At 35.4% G+C, this 21,037-nt stretch overlaps 1 protein-coding gene across 3 annotated transcripts in view; it reads left to right on the top strand.

The window, feature by feature from the left end:
• STS (steroid sulfatase) overlaps positions 1–20,585 on the top strand; it is a 145,405-nt gene extending 124,820 nt beyond the window's left edge. For all 3 annotated transcript variants that reach the window (XM_032226902.1, XM_032226900.1, XM_032226901.1), the window contains one exon: positions 17,550–20,585. In XM_032226902.1, the coding sequence (XP_032082793.1) occupies positions 17,550–17,902 (353 nt within the window). In that variant the 3' untranslated portion in view covers positions 17,903–20,585. The remainder of the gene's footprint in view (positions 1–17,549) is intronic.
• The last annotated feature ends 452 nt before the right edge of the window (positions 20,586–21,037 follow it).

The raw sequence follows: 21,037 nt of genomic DNA, 5'->3' as shown, positions 1-21,037 counted from the left end.
GCCCAACATGGAGCACATTGCAATACTGAAAACAGGATGTTCCACAAACATAGAATTTCATACACCTACATAATCTTAATTTGACCTGTTCCCCAAATATAGAGTCATAATTTTCACAGGGTTACAATTTGCATGTATTTTTCCTCAGTAAAGTCAACAGCTGACACTTCAATATCTGTCCAGAGACTGACCAGTTCAAGAAAGTTGAAGGGCAGCAAGACAGACACCATTCAGGTAGATCTTTGCAACAGGTGACAGCTTGCGTGCCCAGAGAGATGGCTCTGTGTGCCACTTCAAGCATGCATTCCATAGGTTCATCATCATGGTGCTATAATAAGTAGAACAATGATGAAAACTGTCTTGAATGCATTTTGGAAAAAAGAATGACATTCCCATAGGTGTATACTAGAGGCCACCCAACCAAACAGGAAATAAATGTACTTTTTGATAGTCAGTTAATTAAGGTATGTAGGAAGCACACCACAATAGTAATGGGGGACTTAAACTATCCTGACATTGGCTGGGAAACAACCTCTACACCTAGTGGAAGATCAAAGATTGCTGACAAACCTAGTAGATAACTTTGTCCGCCCCAAAATAGAGAAGGAAACTAGAGGGTGAGTCATACTTAAATCTCACTAACAGAGATGAAATGATAGAAGGCATTGAAGTTACAGGAACCTTGGCAGGAGGGTGAGGAGTGACCATGCAATATTGGAATTCAACATGCAAACACAAGCAATAGAACAAAGTCACACTAGAATCTTGGATTTAAGAGAGCTGATTTCAATAAATTTAGAGAGAGCTTGGGAAGGATTCCATGGATGAGAAACTTTAAGAAGCTTGGGAAATTTTGAAAAGTGAGATTATAAAAGCCCAGTCTAGTAAAATTCCAATGAAGAAGAAAAATAGAGAACTCAAGAGAAACCAGCATGGTTGCCCAAATAAATCTCTAATAAACTGAAAACCTTTCTTCTTTTAATGTAGTATTTATTTTACTCTCAAAATTACAGACTAGTCTTTTGAAATTCCATGAATAAAAACTCTTAAGACTTTATTGATTAATGAATCAATATCAATGAATCATATTTATATCACTCAAACTCAAGTGATGATTTAATGATCATTTATACTTGTCAGCAAATGAGTCTATACTCATATGCTGAGATACCTTTTCTAATGTCTATTTTCCTCATGGCAAAATGAAAATAAAAAATAGTGATATTGGATACTTTTAAATAAAAACTTTAATGTCTTATAATATTTTTGTTTAATTAACTTTTGAAATGTATTCTTATAATTAAATTATAAGGCTGCATCTTACAAAAAATGACTTTCGGCAGTCTACAACAAAGTGATAAACATAAAAAGTAGTCATTAAACAATTTAAAAAATCATTCAAGAGATTAGATGCTAACAGCAACAATAGAGCAACCTCAAGATCGCATAGTTTTTGAACAGCTGTTACATGAAGACCCTATAAGTCTAATATTATCTTAATGCTCTTAATAAAAACATAGCTTTGACAGTAAGAACATTTCACGGCAATTGATTTTTACCAGCAGCCATACAGTTCGATTTTATATTATGAATCAAGACTCCTTTTCCCACAATAAAGCCTTTTCTTTTATTAACAGAAAAGTAAACCATTTATAAGTTATAGATCTGTTTTATGTTTACTTTTAAATAAAAAACCCACTCCATATAAAATACTAAAAAGTAAGCTAAAGTTATGTGATTGCCTATGGCAACCTCACCATAGCAAGCAGCTTCATCTGCTATTCTGTCTTAATTCCATATTTTTGAACTCCCAAAGAGCCATACAAATTATCTCCTATTTGAGGTCCTCTAAGAGTGCACCCTTTGTAATTGTAACTGACTCATAGAATTATAGAATCATAGAGTTGGAAGGGACCTGGGAGATCATCAAGTCCAACTCTCTACAAAACTGCAGGATTCATTATACCATCCCTGATAGATGACTATTCAGCCTCTGGTTGAAAACATCTATTGGAAGAGAATACAGTATCTTCAACTGTATCAATTTATTTATTTATTTATTTATTTATTTATTTATTTGTTTGTTTGTTTGTTTGTTTGTTTGTTTATTTAACAAGAAGGAGTAGGTTTACTTAATTTTCATTTAAAAGGGGACTTTTAAGCATGTAATTTATCAAAGTGTATGAGTTGTGTTTACTGTAATCTGGTAAATGAATACTGTGATAATTTCATATCTATAATGTCAACTGTATTTGTTATGATTATCTTACTGAAAATCTGAACCAGATTTTCTTAATTTATTTTCAGAAAAAGGATTCCCCCCCCCCTTCCATCTCATCCACCTAAATTAAATTGCATATAAATCCTAATCTTAGTACTGTAGTACTGAGCCATTGGGAATAACATGAAATAACATGAAGTGTGTGTGTTTATGTGTGTGTATGAAATTTCATTTCATAAACCAACACACACATAGAATAGCAAAGAAAGTGTGCACCAAATCCAGTAATATGTTAATAGCACAAGGTAAGGATGCAGAAAGATTATTGGAGTGATATTCCAAGCCAGAGTTTTGCCCTTGCACTGCAGCAAATCTCTTGGATTTTTTTAATTTTATGGCAGATACATCTTATCAAAGTAGGTATAACAGTTGTAGTATTACTTATCGTGGGACATATCCAGTTGTTAGCTGGCTGTGTTCTTTCTGGAAATGGAGGAAATGAGCAGTTCCAAACGTATAAAATTTCATTTTTATAGTGTACTCTACCCCCCAAACTAGTTTCACCTTTGCCATAATAATGAACTAGACAGGGGCACTGATATATACACTTAATTCTTGGGTGTATCTTATACTTTCCCAATAAAATAGAGTTCATGAAAACTGTTGTTGTGGACATTCCAGAGAAATGGCTGAATTCAGTTTATTTTACCTTAATTATACTAGCTGTAGCTGCTTGGAGTTATAGACTAAGAGTACCACATTGTGTCAACTATGTCCTTTTATAAACAAGAAGGCCAAGAATGGAACTCATGGATATTATTTGAATTATCGATAGGGTGTATGACCCATCAAATCCAGATTGCTCCCAGATTGGCCCAGATCGGCTGAACCGGTAGTGGCGGCAGTGGGAGGCTCCGCCCACCCACCTGGATGCTTCTGCACATGCATGAGTGAACTGGTAGTGCCAGGATTTGAAACCCACCTCTCATCAAATCGTACTATTCCTGTGCAATTAGCAATTAGAAAACAGAGAAAGGTGTATGTACAATCCAAGGATGAAGATCTTAAGTACAGGAAGAGTAGAATTAAGCAGATTTTATGGAAGATAAGATTTCCCAACTCTGCTAAGACCTATCTAGCAGTGATGTTTTTAAATTGCTGATTTTAAACTCAGCACTGACTCCATTCCAGATTAAAACAGCATATTTTGGTGATTAAAAGTGTAACACAGCTGGGAAGTGTTTTCTTTTTTCTTCATATGTAAAAACTGCTTCTAGCATCTGTTTGAATTAAAGTCATCCTGAGCTAAATTAGGAATGTCTGTAAGGAGAGCATAATGTTGACAGCTCTGAATTATAATATATCAACACAGATGTTTTAAAGAGGCTAATTCACTTTTATTTAAATATCAGCATTTGCTGTCACATTGTTAAATACATTTGTCACAATTAAAAAAAGACAAGAATTCAATATCTATATTCTCATATAATTCATACACACATCTTCATTGGAAAATAATTGATGATTAAATAACATGTAATGTGCACTAGACAAGCCAAATCCCATTCTGTCATTGTTTCATAGATATTTCTTTACTAAGGGGTCGCAGTACTCTCTGAGCCGAGGTGGCGCAGTGGTTAGAGTGCAGCACTGCAGGCTACTTCAGCTGACTGTTAGCTGCAGTTCGGCTGTTCAAATCTCACCGGCTCAGGGTTGACTCCGCCTTCCATCCTTCCAAGGTGGGTAAAATGAGGACCCAGATTGTTGGGGGTGATATGCTGACTCTGTAAACCGCTTAGAGAGGGCTGAAAGCCCTATGAAGCGGTATATAAATCTAACTGCTATTGCTATTGCTATAGCTTCGTTGTTTTCTTGCAGATATTGTATGACCCAAATTAAGTAAAATAATCAGTGCTGATGATGTTACCTAATTTGGGTAATGAAACATCTGCAAGAAAACAACCAAGCTCAGAGAGCGCCACAGTCCCCCTCCCATTTCAATCCTGAGCTACAAATATTCTCCTTTATTGATAGTTCTATACTTAAAGGGAAAAAAACCCAGTATGACCAAGGGTGGACAAAAAAACAGTGGGAGCAAGGGTGATTTTGTGCTTCCTGCTGGCCTCCCCACTGACTTTATTTTGGGGAATCTGATAAGAAACATTGGAAATCCTTCCTTCCTTCCTTCCTTCCTTCCCTCCCTCCCTCCCTCCTTCCCTCTTGTCTTGGAAATCATCTTAGAACATTGAAAATGAAGATCACAGTTGCAGCAGAATCAGAGCAGCAGCAGTAACACTGAAGCAGCCATACCTTTCTCAAATTTATTTCCCTTACATGTCATGAGTCTTAAATTTTGAACACATACTGTGAGTTAGCCCATTTGAGGCATTTTGGTTCAAAAATTGTTGCCCTATGATGCACCATTTTACCCAGTAAAATATCATGACAACAAGAGTTTTAGAAGTATATAGATTTTTCTAAGTGTAGTCAACATAAATGAACTGTACCTTCTAGTTGGTGAGAATAAAACAATAGTATATTGGGCTCTCTGTATAAGAGATACTAGGTTTGTGGAATAGTTTAAACCTACTAAGGGAAAAACTGGGAATTGGTGTACTAATAGCAGAATGTTTCCTGAATGAACAATATTGTCCTTTTTTTAGCCAAAGAATGCATAGCCAAACCTAAATCTCCTAACCTAGCCTGTACATTGTCTATCTTATTAAAATACATTAAGTGAATCCCCAATTAAACAAAACCATGACGGGAACAGATGTCAATGTATAACATCCATAAATTGCCAAAAAATATTTATAGAATTTATAAAATCACTTCACAATTCATAACTGTGTAAAGTATATTATTTTAAAAAAAAAATCAAAGAAAAAAATAGCTGAACCTGTATATAGCAAATGCTCTCTCTCTCAGAACAGAAGTCCCAATTAAGGAAAGGCACAATTGGCATTCAAGAGAGAGTTGTGCAAAGGCCTTCTGTCCACATCTACTGCCTCCTCTTGAAATAATGGCATATAAAAGATTGTTACTTGGACCATAAGAATAGTACAAGATAAAGAACATGAATGAAAGAATGATAATTATATGCCCAAGAAACAAGGAAAAGTGGAATGATATACTAAATCTGAATAAAGGTGGCTTGATTTTGTGGAATGGAACTGATGAATAGGTGGAGGGAAGTAAAGATGCAGTTTTAATTGAAAGTTAAAAAGCAATTTAATTGAATAGGCTAATATATATACAGTATATAAAATATGAGTTGGTGTCATATAGATTGTTGTATTTGATGTTGTACTTGAATACATAATTTCAGAACATACTAACTGCTTGGGATGGGATAAAACGATTTGTTATAGGGTACCAGATAAATATATGGAGTTGTAGCAATGGAAAATATTTAAAAAGCTGCGTGGTAGAATTGTGATATGAAAGAAGAAGAAAGAAAAAAGTCAATATAGGAGAAATCTAACCACAAAAAGAATAAAAGAAAGTTATTGTATAATGTATATAAAAAAAGTTTGTTGCAAAGTGTGCAATTAAAAAAAAGTTCAGGGTTGAGGGATTCTACAGAAAAAAATTAAAAATCTTTGGAAAGGGCTAAATAAGAGTCTCCAACAAAATGAATGAAATTAAATATTAAAGAGAAGAAATGATTTGGGACAAAATTGAAGCAAGAAAATGTTGGAACATGGAAGGATTATTTAGAGATTTTTTTAAAAAAAATTAGTGATATAGTAATGATGGAGTTGGATGCTATATAGTATAACAGAAAAAAATAGGATGAAAAGGAAGTCATAAATGTCATAAGAACATCAAAAAGGAGACTGCAAATGTGGATAGGGTAATTATAGAAATGTTAAGATATGGATATGGCAGACAGCTAATGGACTAAATGTAAGACTTGTTTAATATGTTTTTGAAATCTGTATTACTGTCTGACAGTTGAAAGATTATTGATGTTGTACAAAGAACCAGATAGCAAATGCAAAAATTGCAGGAAGATTGATAAGGGGAGTTAATTGGAAATGAATGAAAGGGGAAGATAAATGCAATTTGGGAAGTCCAGTTAGGATTTATGTCAAGCAGATCTGCTGACCATTTATTTAGTTTTCAAAGCTCATTGAAAAATTTGTTGAATGCACATTTTTTTGAATTAGGGGAATTGTGATTATGTAAGAAATAATGTGACACCTAAAATGAATAGTCTTAAGATGTGGTCAGAGAAAGTCCCAAAAAAGTTTGGTTAGATGTAGTTGATAACATCCTCAAAAAGATGGAAATAAGAGTTTAAAGAACAAAAAAGTAGTATATGAAGTATTAGCTGGGGATGATAGAAGCAAGCATGATTGATGACGACAACCAGTATAGAAGCTGCACTATAATGAATAGTCTTGGTCTACATTACATTTATATATCTTTCCTTTTTCTTATAAAGCTTTTATTCTTTATTTGTTTTGCTATTTCTTATTTTTTTTCTTCATTATGCACAATGCAGCTTACCATGAAAAAGGTGTGGAACAATAGTATTCATATGTACATATACAAATTTTTTTTTTTTAGTTTTAGATTATTTAGTGGTCTCTTGGAAGAATCCAAGATATCCTGTGATTCTGAGTATTTCCCAGACTAAAAGAAGAAGGAGAGGATGTTCCAAAAACCAAGTACTCTATTTAGTTCCTACAGAAACATCTACAATTCTTGACTTACATATATTGCAGTTCCAACTTGGGGGGAGGGGAATGGATGAAGGTATGGAGCCCCTTCTCTTGGTAATATGTTGGTAGAATTCAGAAATCTTCCACACTTCTGACATACCCAATTAATGGTGAAATTGTGCCAGCTCTCAACACCACCGCCAATGGCAGTGGTTATATACATTGCAAGTTTTTTAAAGCGATTACCTACGGTAAATTTTGCAGTGGTAAAAGTTTGACTCCCTCAGAAATTGAGCACTTTCTACAATATAAAGACTGATTAGAAAGTTAGATTGTTTTGCCATTGCATTTTTGAAGCAAACAAGAAAAAAAATGCACCACAACTTTAACATTGATAAAAGATCATATTTTTGTGCATCCAATCAGGAAAAATAAGTTATCAATTATAACAATTCTCATATACATGACATATACCTACAATTCCCAAAGATCTTCCTCAGCTTCCAGGAACAGCTTCTAGTAATGGTTAGGCTTCTGTGAAAGGAGGCTTGTAGACCTGATAACAAGATCGTCCTGCCAGTGAGGAATCTAGAAATTATGTGTACTATATATGTGTGTATATGTGTGTACAGTAAATGTGTGTGCATGCATATTATTTATTTATTTATTTATTTATTTATTTATTTATTTATTTATTTATTTATTTATTTATTTATTGGTGTGTGTGTGTGTGTCTAAGTACCTCTCTGTGTGTATTATGAGACAATCTCATAATCATGTTGCAGCACATGCAATATTGAAAGCTATGAGGTTCTGGGACATTATTAATTTGAAGTCAAATGCATTTATTTCAAGAGAGTATAAGTAAAATTGAAACTTTCCCAGGAATTTTTACTACATTTATTTATTTATTTAAATTTATACACTATCCTTCTCACTATCCAAGATGATTCTGGACTACATGTCTAAAGTTTGTGATTGGCACCTTTATGTGAAAGTGCATATTTTGGTTAAAATATCTGGTTTTACTCCTCACATATAGGCACTCTTAGCAGATAGAAACTGAAGTTCTAAAGCCAATTTTTCCTCAGTGAGAATTCTCAAAAGACATGCATAGGATTTCATTTACATTAATCAGTAGCTTTTAGCCAATATATTGCCTATTTTTTTCTAAAATGCTGAAGGAATTCATGAAGATACAAGATAGCTTCTTTCAAGCATTTATGAGATTAAAACGAAATGAAAGAACTCTTTTCTTCAAGTACTACTTTATCTTCTACCATAAAAGCAAATGAAATATAATAACTTGAGCTTTATTAGAAACTGTTATTCATCTAGACTGAATGCTAGGAAATGCATTGTAAGAGTGCAGAAAGAGTGCAGACTAAGAAAATAGCAGTTTGTTCCAATTTTATGGTTTTATATGTTGTATATCACGTTATATTTTATTCATTATATATTTTGATGAGAAATGTAGAAAGAACAGTTTAAATCATAAAAAGTTTGCATTTGAAAGGGCACTGGCAATCTGTGGTTCAGCAGATGTTACTGAGCTGAGTTCTTATCATCCACAGATAATATTGCCAGTGATTATAAATCATAAAAATGCATTTTGGTTACAGATATTCTCCATCTTGGTCTGCATAGACTGATCATTTGATAAGATAAGAAAATTTGAGTTTGATTAATCCAGTATTTTAAAGGTACTGCAGTATCATGGCTCCAAGATTGCAGTGATTAGATTCTTTTAATTTGATTAATTAATTTTATTTTAACATTTTAAGTTTTACTGATCAATACTGCATTCTTTTTTTTCATGGGAGGTTCAGGCCTACCTTCATGCCCATATCAAATACCCTATGAAATATTCTCATGGCTGAGGGTCTGGTCTTCCTGGTCCTAGTCCAAACCTTAACCACTATAACATATGACTTTTTTAAGGTCCATGTGAAACATTTCAGTTTTATGGCATAGAGGGCAAAGGGTAACTAGAGAGCAAGTAGATCAATTTGTGGACAAGTTTTTTATACTATTTAGAAAATAATTATACCAGTTAAAAGTTTTCTTTATCCTGTATGAGCCTCCCACCTCCTTTAACAATAACAAAAGTTGGAGATAGCATAAATCAAAAGGTTCTGCATTTGTCCCCCAGCATTTTGTTTCTTGTCTAAAGAGCTGGAGGATTCAACATACATAGGACTGCAGCTAACCTCTACCCTCATTATGTCTTTTGTCATTTTAAAGGCCATTGTAGTATAGTCAGAGAAATAATACGTGTGGGATACTTTGCATATTTTATTTGCTAAGTGTGAAAGTACATAATTGTCAAGGAGAGAAGAGCACTTCTAGTTTAAGCAGATACTGTCATACTATTAACTAGACTAAGAAAAATGTCTGTTAATCAACTGATGTAGGCTTCTACTCACACTATTTTCTGTAGAAGAGTGTTTTTCTTGACAGGCATGAAAAACAGTCAGGCAATAGCTTATTGATTCTGCTCTGTGTTATCAGAAACCATGGCATTTGTTAAGTCCTGAAAAAGAATGATTTCCATTTTGACACATCTTGGCCTTATTTGATGGCTGGTAATCTTCCATCTATCTCAAGAAAGTGGCATATTGAACAAATTAAATTATATTTTCAATAAAATGCATGCCAATTGTATTACCAATGAAGTCCATATGCTAGGCCTGAGGTAAATATATTTTATTATTATATTTAATGCTTCTACTTTGCCTTAGAGAAAGCTCCCTGGAAATAAAAGTCTTGTTTTGGAGGAAATTTGGAATATGTAGTACAATTGTTCATAATGTGGCACTGGCTAGATATTCTACACAGGGGTGGGTTTCAAAAAATGTTTGCTACTGGTTCCGTGGGCGTGGCTTGTTTGGTGGGTGTGGCTTGTTGATTATTTGACTAGGTGGGCATAGCTGGTTAGTCATGTGACTGGGTGGGCATGGCCAACTTGATATCACTCACATCAAGGGGCACCTTGCCTGGCCTCTCCTTGCCTCAAAAGCCTCAACAAGATATAATTTCTCTGTCTATTTATTTACTACTTCTGAACATCCAAAATATACTATTTAATCCTATGTATATATGCCATATGTGTACATACATATTACATAATATAGGTTGTGTATAGGCACTCAAAAAGATACATTATCTACTATATATGTATGCAGTGGCGGTGGTGCTCTGGGATGTCAGGCGCCAGGCGGATGTCCTGGGGCTACTGCACATATGTACCACCTGCCCTCCTGGAGTATCCCTGCCACCACCACCCCTGTCAGCCCCAGAGCAGTGGCTGCATCTCCACCAAAGGCTGCCCACCCACCCACTGGCTAGGCCAGGCTGGACGCCGACCTCGGAAGTCAAGCAGACATGGGAGACCGCTGAGAAGGCAGTGTGGAAGGCAGGCAAGCATGGCAGGGATGTGGGGAAGGGAGTAGGCTGCTAGCTCCCTTCCCCGCAGCTGGCTGGCCTCAACATGCTTGCCTTCCTTCCATGCAGCCCTTGCCCGGCCAATCACTCATGCCAAGAAGATCCAAGAGCTGCTGGCTCGGTTCAAGCCAAACAAGCTGAAGGCTCAGAGGGGCTCTTATCTCAAAGAGGGTGTTCCTTTCCAGGTAGTCTTGAATTCTGTTTTGCTGATGATATGCCATTAGCTTGCCGAGGAATGAAGATTGCTGTTCGCGTGCTGCTTCTCTGATAACTCCTGCTATCCTTTTCCCAGCTCGCTCCACAAAACGAGCAGGCTGAGAACAACAGGGTAGGGCTCTCCACTGCCCCAGAACTGTGCCATGCTGGGCAATTTTCCTGAGCACCCAGCACAGCTAGTAGCAGCAGCAGCAGTAGCAGCAGAGCATGCCAGAGCTCTCCACCATCCTGGAATTGCACCATGCTGGGGAGTTTTCCTGGGTGCCTGGTGCAGCCAGTAGCAACAGCTACTCCTGCAATGCTGGTGGCTTTGGGAGACACTAGCCTGGTGGTGGCCTGACAAGCTTCACAGCGAGGTGACTGCAAAGCTTGTTGGGCCACTGCCCCTCCCCATCAGGCTGTATCCTGGCCAAAGCTATGTGGGAAAACTCCCTGGGAGTTCCCTGATGCCCCGCCGCTGGCCCCGCTGCTATCCTTGCCTCAATGCTTACCTGTATGTAGACAGGAGGAAGCAGAGGATACATGTGGTGAAGGCAAGGCAGGACGAGTGTCTCACCAGGCGGACTGGTTCGGGGGCATGGCCAGCCAGCAGTCACTACTGGTTCTGCGACCCAGGCCAGCATACTACTACCGGTTAGGCCGAACCGGTCCGAACCAGTAGGAACCCACCTCTGATTCTACAGTAGATTAGTTGGCTTGTTCATTCAAGAAGACAATAAGGCCTGCCTGATCCTACATCTGTGTTACTTCAAGCATTATCTGAACAAATGTCTGTTGGATTGAGATACCTGTTCATTTCTGTTGGATTCTGCTCTTTGGAACATCATTATTGCCTTCAGTTTGATTGGGAACAATAAAACCTCAATGTGTTTTGCACTGACAGAAGAGATATCATAAAGTTGTTCAGAAACCACATAAAAATGTTCAGTCAGTGCTCTTCCCTGCTATCAGCTAACCTCTACCTGCTACTCTACAAGTTGCCATCAGTCCCAGTGCCCCTTCTTACTATCCACCAATAGTTGGAAAAGAGTCTTTTTCCTCATTTCCAGCTGCATATCAATCACCACTTCCATATCCCAGCATACCATTCTTTAAGAGAAAGGGCTAATTTTGTGACTCTTTGATAGGAATATCTGGACATTGACCCTATGTCTGGTTTTAGGGCCATTACTGAATATGTTTGGGAATCTTTTTGCCTTTTTCAAAAGAAAGTAGAGGGGGTTTTCTTTTTATTGCAGACCATCATATTGCAAATACTATTAAAATAACCTTATTCTTCCTTGATGATTTAAGATTTTATTAAAGAATGGCATTTAACTGTTCTGGTATCTAATAAAGCTTCACTCTTACAAGAATTTACCAGAACAAAAGGATTATTAATTGCTGGAAGATTAATTCAATCCTTACAGTGATCTTCTTAAATAATGAAATTATATACCAGCTGGGCTATCTAGAGAGAGCAGTCTCCACTTTAATGACCAGTCTTATAACAGTTTATCAAATTTATAGATTACAACTCTGACAGCTCTTTGTGTCTGACAGCATATTATATTGGTCATTCCACTAATGCATTTTACTTTTCTTCAATGATTAGAAATGCAGCCATTAAGTTTCTATGCTGTTGTCAAACTTTGTACCAGTAGCTTGCAATAACACAATGATGGATTATAACACAACCAAGGAGCCAAAGCTTTATTCCCCCTCTCAGACCTACCCCTATAAATCTTAGTTTGCTTCTCCTGAATTCACAGATAAAAAATTAGATTGCATTTTTCTTTTTTACTATCTTTAAACACATCATCTTCATAATTGTCTAAATTTTGTGAATGAAGTCTAAAGAAGAAAAAATCAGAAGTTGAAGAAGGTAGTCTTACTACACATCTTATAAGCCAGTTTGTCCCAAATCTACCACAATATCTTTCTTAATGTTTAGCCGTATAGTTAAAACAGTTTAGAAAATACAGTACATGTTATATGTTGCAGTAAATGGTTACTCAGCCTCTCCCATTTTTTCTAGATCCATTTTGTATGAAGCAAGTGGGTCGCTTCACTTTCTAAAAAGGAGAATTCTGAATCAGGCTGGGACAGAAAGAAATAGAGAAGTGGGATATTAAGGAAACTGAAACTAAGATAGTTAGGTACCTTGCTTTTTTCTTGGATGGATCCATGGGTGAGATTTAATATCTCATCTTTTCTTTGATATGATTTATTTGTATATTTAGGGGAAAATATTTATCACTGGCTCCAAAACTAAAAAATGCATCTCAGTAACACCACTAAAATAAACTTATGAGCCCTGGTGGTACAGTGGTTAAAATAGAGAATTGCAGGCAAAACTCTTCCTACAACCTGGAGTTTGATTTTGATGGAGCTCTTGAAAGCAGTAGCAAAGGGGCCAACTGCATTTCTGGGTCAAGAAATGCTCTAAATGTTCAAGAAGGACTGCCTTTGGGCCCATGTTTCCCTTCTTTTCATAGGACCAGGACTGTACATACTCTCCACTAATAATTATAGAAGATGGGAAGAAACAATTTAGAGGAATCAATTTCTAAAATAACCGAGGGCTGGTGGTGTCTGATTTTATAGATTAAATTGTGCAGTTCAATTATAAATAAAGATACTAGCCAAACTTAATATGTTGCCCTTGAGATGTTGAATAGTATATTCTTGATACTGCCAGCTAGCATGATCGATTATATAAATGCCAAGAAACTTAAACATTCAGTGGCTCCCAGGTTTCCCTTCACCACAGCATCAAGGTCATTATCTGACCTGCTACTTTTCTAGCAAATCTTTGATATAGAGAGCACTTAGCTTTTTATATGGCTAATCGTTGTGCTCAATAGCCTGGGGAACTCCTTCAGAATGGTAAAACAATATAGAATGTTGGTAATAGCCTTTTTGGTCTAACAGCACACAAGACCTCTGAATACTGATAACTTTAGTTAAAGTTAATGCCCCTTAGAATTTTAAAATGCACTTCATTGTCTAACCAGGAGTTTTAGTTCCAGAGATCTTCTGTATCTTCAGTGATATAAACTACAATTCAGAAGTTATGTGTTGTTCTCTAATCTGTAGCTAGCTCAGCAACAAAACTTCAAAAATTATTTAATGTTAAGTCATGCAACCAAAAAATAAATTCTAAAACCAATTGTTTACTATTTACTGAATAGCTTTCCAAAGCTTGGATCATGTATAAATAGAATGTGGTTCATTAAAGTGGCAGGGAAATATCCTTTATGATGGGAGATTGAATAGTATCAAGAGTAGAGCTACCAAGACACCTAGTAAAATGGGGATCTTCTATTACAAAATTGGTTTTCTGAGAGATGTGGAAATAGTACTTTGGACTGTTAAGGAAGAGATCTGGTTAGGTACTAATTATATGTTTATGCCACTTTTGGGAAGATAATATTCCTATAAAACAAGAAGTAGCCTTCTTCTTCTCTGCTGGATCAGCCAACTTCTGAAAAGCTACCCTACCACCCTGAGCTTCAATTACTGTGGAAGAAGTGGGAAGCCTGGCTTTAAGTAAGAAATTAATTACAGCTCCTCATGAAGTGGGGATTTTTACTGCAATCAAATCAAATGGTAGATATACGAAGAGTGGTTTTAACTTTACATGTTCATTTGAGTTTCTGATATTGTTATGAGAATTAATTGAAGATGAAGATAAAGAAGAAACCCTGAGAAAAATATAATGATATTTTTTGAAAAAGATAAAAGATAATTTTTTAATTATATCTGAATTAAGACATTTAAGGTGGAACATGCAGGATAAATAATGCTACTGTTGTTCCTGCTGCTGTTTGTATTTAGTAAAATGTTTTCAACAGCTCTTAATTTTAGATCACTCCAGGGCACTGCTCTTGACACCATCCAGAAACTACAGTTTGTACAGAATTCTGTTGTGTTTTCCAAATTAGCCTGTTTTTCTATCTGTGAGATGTCCTGGTGGTCCCCTTTCCACATACCAACAGCATAACTGCTGTGCTTTCCAAATTAGCCTGTTTTTCTATCTGTGAGATGTCCTGGTGGTCCCCTTTCCACATACAAACTGGCAAATTCACTTGCTTCCCGAAGATGGAAATGGTAAGTAAAACTAATATAAGGAACATTCCATCAATTCCATGGGGACATAACCGGGATATTAATATTTAAATTTGATACTTTAACACAACCACTTTCTCAATATAGTAGAATACCAATTAATGTGAAGTATACCTATGGTTGAAACATGTTGGGGAACCTTACCACAGAACCATGGTGAAGAAGAACTTTCTTCCAACCACAATGCCAGCTACACATGTTATGTAGATGATAACATATTCCCAAAGATTTGAGGAATAATTACTGTAGCACTGGGGTTTCTTTCCACCAAATGTGAGCCTTTCTTTTTCTTATAAATGCTTTCTTATATTGCTACATTGATTTTAGGTGTGTGTGTGTGTGTGTATTTGCCCTCTCAGTACAAAGAAGGCTGCCCCTTTAAGAGAAGACACGTGAATATGTGTGCAGCAATTGTGACACAAAGGGGAAGGGGGGAAGGGCGAAGAGTAGCCCCAGAGAGGAAACTTGACATGGAACACTTTCTCCCTCCCTCCCTCTCTCTTTCTTCCTTCTCTTCCTCTGATTGGCTGGCGGCCAACTGTCTCCTGAGCCCAAAAGGCTGGGGTGAGCAGTATTTTGCCAAATGGCCCGTGATGAAGGGTCTGGGACTGAAGAGGCTGGGTCCCATTGCCCAGGGCGAACAGCTAGGGTCGTTTCAGTGGAGGAGAAATGGTAGAGGTTAATGGCTGGGGGCAGAACCCTGGGGGCGAACAAGGGGCAGCGAAGGGTACGAGGTGAACAGTCCCATTCCGTTTTGGGGAGGAGGGTTGTACTTTTGGGATCGCCAGGCATTCGGGGCCAATTGAGTGACAGCTCCTTTTGATTGTTTTGTAATTGTATTTCTTACTCTATGGTTACAACATAACTCTATTGTTTCTATACGGTCCAATCATCATTGAGATAAATCATAAGCTCATTTTTTTGTTTTATTCAAAAAGTCTGTAATGATATTCCAGTCATTTTTGTATTTAATGTTTTTATATTGTACATGTTTTAAAATTACATGGTTTGGGGGGGTATGAAATTTTTGTTGTTGATTATTATTTTTTGTGTTGTATATTCCCCAGAGTCACATTGTTTAGATGAACTATGAAAGAAAAAATATATGTATAAAAGAAAGATAAATGTATCTTCACCCAAATAAAAAGAAAATTTATTCATTTGAAACGGGTATAAGAGAAAAGACCACAGCCTGTGCCTCTAGGAGAAAAATTGAACGACATTGTCTAAAGTTAGAAAAGAATTTAAAGACATCAGAAATCATATTTTTAAAGTATATGACATTTTAAGGTGGCTTAATTTGTAATTTAATCAATAGCATGCTTTCATTACTAAATATTCATTCAAGTGTATTAAACAAAACTATTGAGAATAGGTAGGAGAATCTGGTAAACCACTAAATTCTTGCCAGAAACAGTAGAAAGATAATGCCTACTTTTGGAAAGTATTTGGGATAACATATAGGAACTATAATGATATTAATTCCCAATGTATGGAGTTTTACAAAATCATATTTTGTGAACACAGCTATACCATTGAATAGAATAACAGAGTTGGAAGAGACTTCTAGTTCAGATGAATACCTTTTTAAATGGAATAAATCTCCCAAAATTGCAGTTGTCCATTCAAAGGATTTAGCTGCACCATAATTTTTAGAACAAATGTGGAATTATGTAAAAATTGAAAGGAAGGCTTGTCTCTACTTTGTTAGACATATAAAAAATATTTTGAAAAGAAATACCTTCACCATGTATTGTATTTATATTAAAGCAGAAAGGACCCTATGGATTGTGTGAGCTACTGTTTTATTGATGTTGATTGTAACAGTCACTTTGACATGAAGGCTACAAACTGGCTTCCCTTCAATAATTTATCCAGCATAGTCTGCCTTTTTGAAAAGATGTCAACCCTTCAATAATATTAGAGGTTTTTTGGTAGATATATTTGCATGATATGTCAATAAAAAAATGAAATAGATGTTTTATAAATAGATCATTAGATGAAGAAAAAAGGTTTTCATATAAAGTTTTCAGAATACAGTTATAAAGAAAAATGCCTTCCTGTACAAATTTCTTGCATAAAATTTATTATTTTAATTCTGCTGCAAGGGTAATTACTGGTGGGGTTATCTTCTTTGTGATCAAATGGAGAAGTGGAATGTATCAAGGCTCATTTTAATTCCTTTAATGTTTAATTTTACAATTAATAATACAATCTACTGAATCTGCGGAACTCATGGAACAGAAATAACAAACAATATATGCAGATGAAATACGAAGATGAAGATAATGGCTTGCATAATGATAATCAAGATTTGTCAAACTATTACAACAGTAGGAAATACACAATAAATTACAATAAATCTAATATAATGCCAATCAGTAAAAGCAACTATAGATGTTTGTGAAAAATTAGCCTTTGTTCGTTGTCATGGTTCTAAACACCAGGGGGTCATTATTCCTAGAAAAAAGTTGTTTAATGGAAATAAATATATGAAATTGTATTATAAGGATAAAAAGGCCATTTTGGTATAAGTTAAGGCACAAGGCTAACTAATATCAAACTGTTCTTATCATGTGTTAGGTATAATGGAACATTAGTACATGTGCTATTGTCAAACAGTTTCTTTTTAAATAAGGTGTTATAATGTTGAATCACATTCTTGAGAAAACTAAGGTTTAAAGTACTGATGGATTGTGGAATTATATTTCAAATATCTGGAATTTGTCTTTTGTATGCAGAATTTTAAATATATTACTCCTAGTCTATTGTAAAAAACAATGACTTTATACCCTTAGAAGATGAGTGTATTTGGAATCTGATTATCACAATTATGGGATATCTTCATAACATATCTTCAACTTTGTCTTCCTCCTCCATTTTTATAGGTAACTCTATTTGGAAGATATTTTACTTCACTCCAAATTTCAGTCCCAAAGAATCTAATGGCTGCCACGATTATCATGTGTGCTTCTGCCATGGGCAGTTTGTCACATATCATGATCCACCACTACTTTTTGATCTTTCCAAGGACCCAGAAGAAAACAATCCACTGACACCAGAAACAGAGAGCCACTTCCATGAAATTCTTCAAGCTATTCACCATGCAGTGGACAACCACACCAAGTCAATACTTCCTGTTCCCAATCAATTTTCACTGGGACATATCCTATGGAAGCCCTGGCTTCAGCCTTGCTGTTCTTCCTTACTCCAATGGTGTTACTGCAATTATGAATCATGAGGAAACAAAACTTCATGTAGAGCCTGACATTATCACTGAGAATTAGTAAAGAACTCATGTTCTTTAGGAATAAACAAGAACACATTGTAATAATATTTCCTTAATATTTGCATTAATTGTGCTTAAAATAATGTAAGAGTTACTAGAACTGGGTTAAAGCGGGCTCACGTATCCTTGAAGTCCCAGCAAAAGTGGGTGATGGAGAGACCATAGTTTTGCTAATATTCCCAGAGTAATTTTTCTGAGTAAAATGGAAATCTAATACAACCAGGCTGTCTTCTTTACTCACAACGCATATGGAATATGTTATAGTTCTAATGTAATGTAATATTTTCTCCAGTGTAGCATGGTGGGATAATATGCTGCCTCATTATTTTGGTTCATCACACAATCAGATATCAAATTCTGTCTATTCCAGGTCCTTGGGAAGAACTCGATAGATAAAAATGCCAAAGCCAGTCTGAATATCTGGCTGACTCTGCAATGAACTATAATTGATTGCCAAATTGTTAAATTTAGTAATAATTAAACTATCATCAAATTTAGGTTTGCTTAGGGCCTCACATATTACTGTACCCAGTGGCATAAATCTAGGATCCACTAAATACAGCATGGTATACTGTATCATTTGTATGCTGAATGGGGTTCATAGATGCAATTTTATTTACCCATATGCTGCAAACTCTTCCTGCCTTTTTAGAGCAATATAGTTTCTGGATGCATGCTACAGAGTTAAATGACCAATTCTTTACATATTAATTCAAGACTGGGGAAAGTGTAGTCCTGGAAATGCAGCCAGCAAAGGCAATGAATAGGAATAGAGATTGCAGTTAAATGACATTTGAAAAGGCAGTGGCTCTTTATACCAATAGATAATAAAGCCATGCTACAAAATGTGGATATTTTAGCCTACTCTAAATATAAATATTAGCAGGAATGGACCTTATGCAGGTGGAATCACCTAGGAATCTTCACACTGATGTGAGTGTGAAACTCTAAGATATGTCAACCTTAGTAGAATGAAGTTGCAAGAAGAGGTTCAGTTCCTACATAGGTAAAAGAGCTGCCCAGAATGCTTTGCTTCAAAGCTCATTTGGATGTTCTGCTTCACAGATTGCATTATCCAAATGGACAGATTTACCACAAAGTGTGCTACATTAGCATTGCTATTCAAAGAAAAGATCCATTTTTCATCACATATCCCCTTTGCTGATATCATCAGACTGACAAGATTTAATAAATATATCTTTAATTGTGAGTCAACCCTAATGGATAATATTATCATCAGTTATTAGACATAATAGAAAAATGTAACTATTATAGTCCAATCCCATCAAATCATACTACATTACAGAGATACAGAAAGTTCAGATTCCTTCTGTGTCTTCTAGATGCCAAAGCTAAATTTAGCTGTTTTTCATTTTGTTGGACATTTAGGTGCAGTTCAAGTGATAAATGATTGACTGCTTGTTCTAAGTCATCCACACTCTTTAAGCTACCTAAAGTATACTCTGAAAACAATTCCCACCCCACAGTCCTGGAAGGTGGCTCTTCATATGCTACAAAAAGCTTTGCATAGTACTTAAACTGATGGAAATTGTTTATTCCTACTATATTATTTACAATAAAATCTTCCTTTGCTTTAAATGTTTTAAATATTTACAAGAGCTGGGGCAAGACAATTTTCTATCCAAAATTAAAGACATAATGCTCCATACTCATGTATTAAATGCAAAAAATTGTCCTCATCCAAGCACATCTGTTGTTTTCATGGGAGGAAAAGTATGAACATAGGATGACAATTAATGTATTTCATTAGATCAGTGACTCATAGTACTACTGCTAATTAATGAATTGCTTTATGCTGTAGCATGAGACATGCTAAAGTATTAAATATTGTACATTATCCCTAAAAGTCTAATTGTTTTCAGTCTTCTTAATTGTTAAATGTAAGTCATTTTAAAATGTGGGTCATATTTACATTTTTGTGGTATTCTTAGAATACTTCCATGCAATCTTAGTATGGTTATTCTGAATTTTAAATGGATTTATGTAATCCACAAAACCATAACTATGTCTGTAAATTTCATCTGTATCATTGAAAAAGTGTATTATAAAAAGGATTGTAAAGTAGAAAAAAATAAGTAAATATGTATATCAACAATTATTATTCAAATTGAAGTAAATCAATATCAAAATATAATATAAAAATCAAATATAATCAATATTATACATTGACATTGTTGAATTAGCTGTGTAAACAGCAAAGCTCTGATTGTGTGAATGTTCCAAGGAAGAGTATCTGCTGTATTACCAGCCCTCTGGCACATCCTGCCCCCAGGATGAAGCTTGATCCACCCTTCTATCTTTCCTCAAGGGCCTGAAGATTGGCTCTGCTGCTTGGCCTGGGGACCTAATAGGGGTGTATCTCCAGCGTGCGGCATTTTATCATTAGCTGACCCCAAACACCTCTGTGCTTTCTGCTCCCCCTCTACCCATATTTAAATTCATATTATTATACTTTTCTTGTTTATTTTTTAATTGTTTTGCTATTGTTATGTTTACATTCTGTTTAATCATTTTCTTCCGCTTTACCATTGTAAGCCACCGAAAGTATCTCCATGGTAAATATATTTAACTAAACTAATAAATATATCAATAAATAAATAAATTTTAAAAAACAGATTGTGATTGTAAAGAATTATGGAGTTAATCTTGTCGAAGAACTGAAAAAGTGGTTAAGTAAACAATAATTCTGGAAAAGAAGAGGTGAGAAAAAATCAAATAGTTTCACCTTGATTCTCTTTAGAAGAAGAAGAGAGAATGGAAAATTACATTTTCAATATTCTGTTACTATAATTCTACAACAGTAGAGTTTTAACAGTAATTTTGGGGTTTGTTTCTGACTTGGCCCACTTGAAGAACTAGAACCAACTGTTGAATTGGTTTGAACCAATATACAGATAGATTGAAAGGGTTAAGGAAAAATGATAAAGACCTTATAAATCACTTAAACAAATATCTCTGAAAAAGAGGCTGGTCAGGAATTCAGAAGATAAGAAAATGAAGAAAAGTATGTTACTGTACATATTACATCAGTTTTGATATCCAAATAGTATTTGCAGAGCATCCTAA

This window comes from Thamnophis elegans, chromosome 11 (genome assembly GCF_009769535.1).
Source record: "Thamnophis elegans isolate rThaEle1 chromosome 11, rThaEle1.pri, whole genome shotgun sequence".
In the NCBI taxonomy this organism is placed as follows: Eukaryota; Metazoa; Chordata; class Lepidosauria; order Squamata; family Colubridae; genus Thamnophis; species Thamnophis elegans.
Note: the sequence above shows the minus strand (reverse complement) of the source record. Positions and strands in the feature narration are given on the sequence as shown.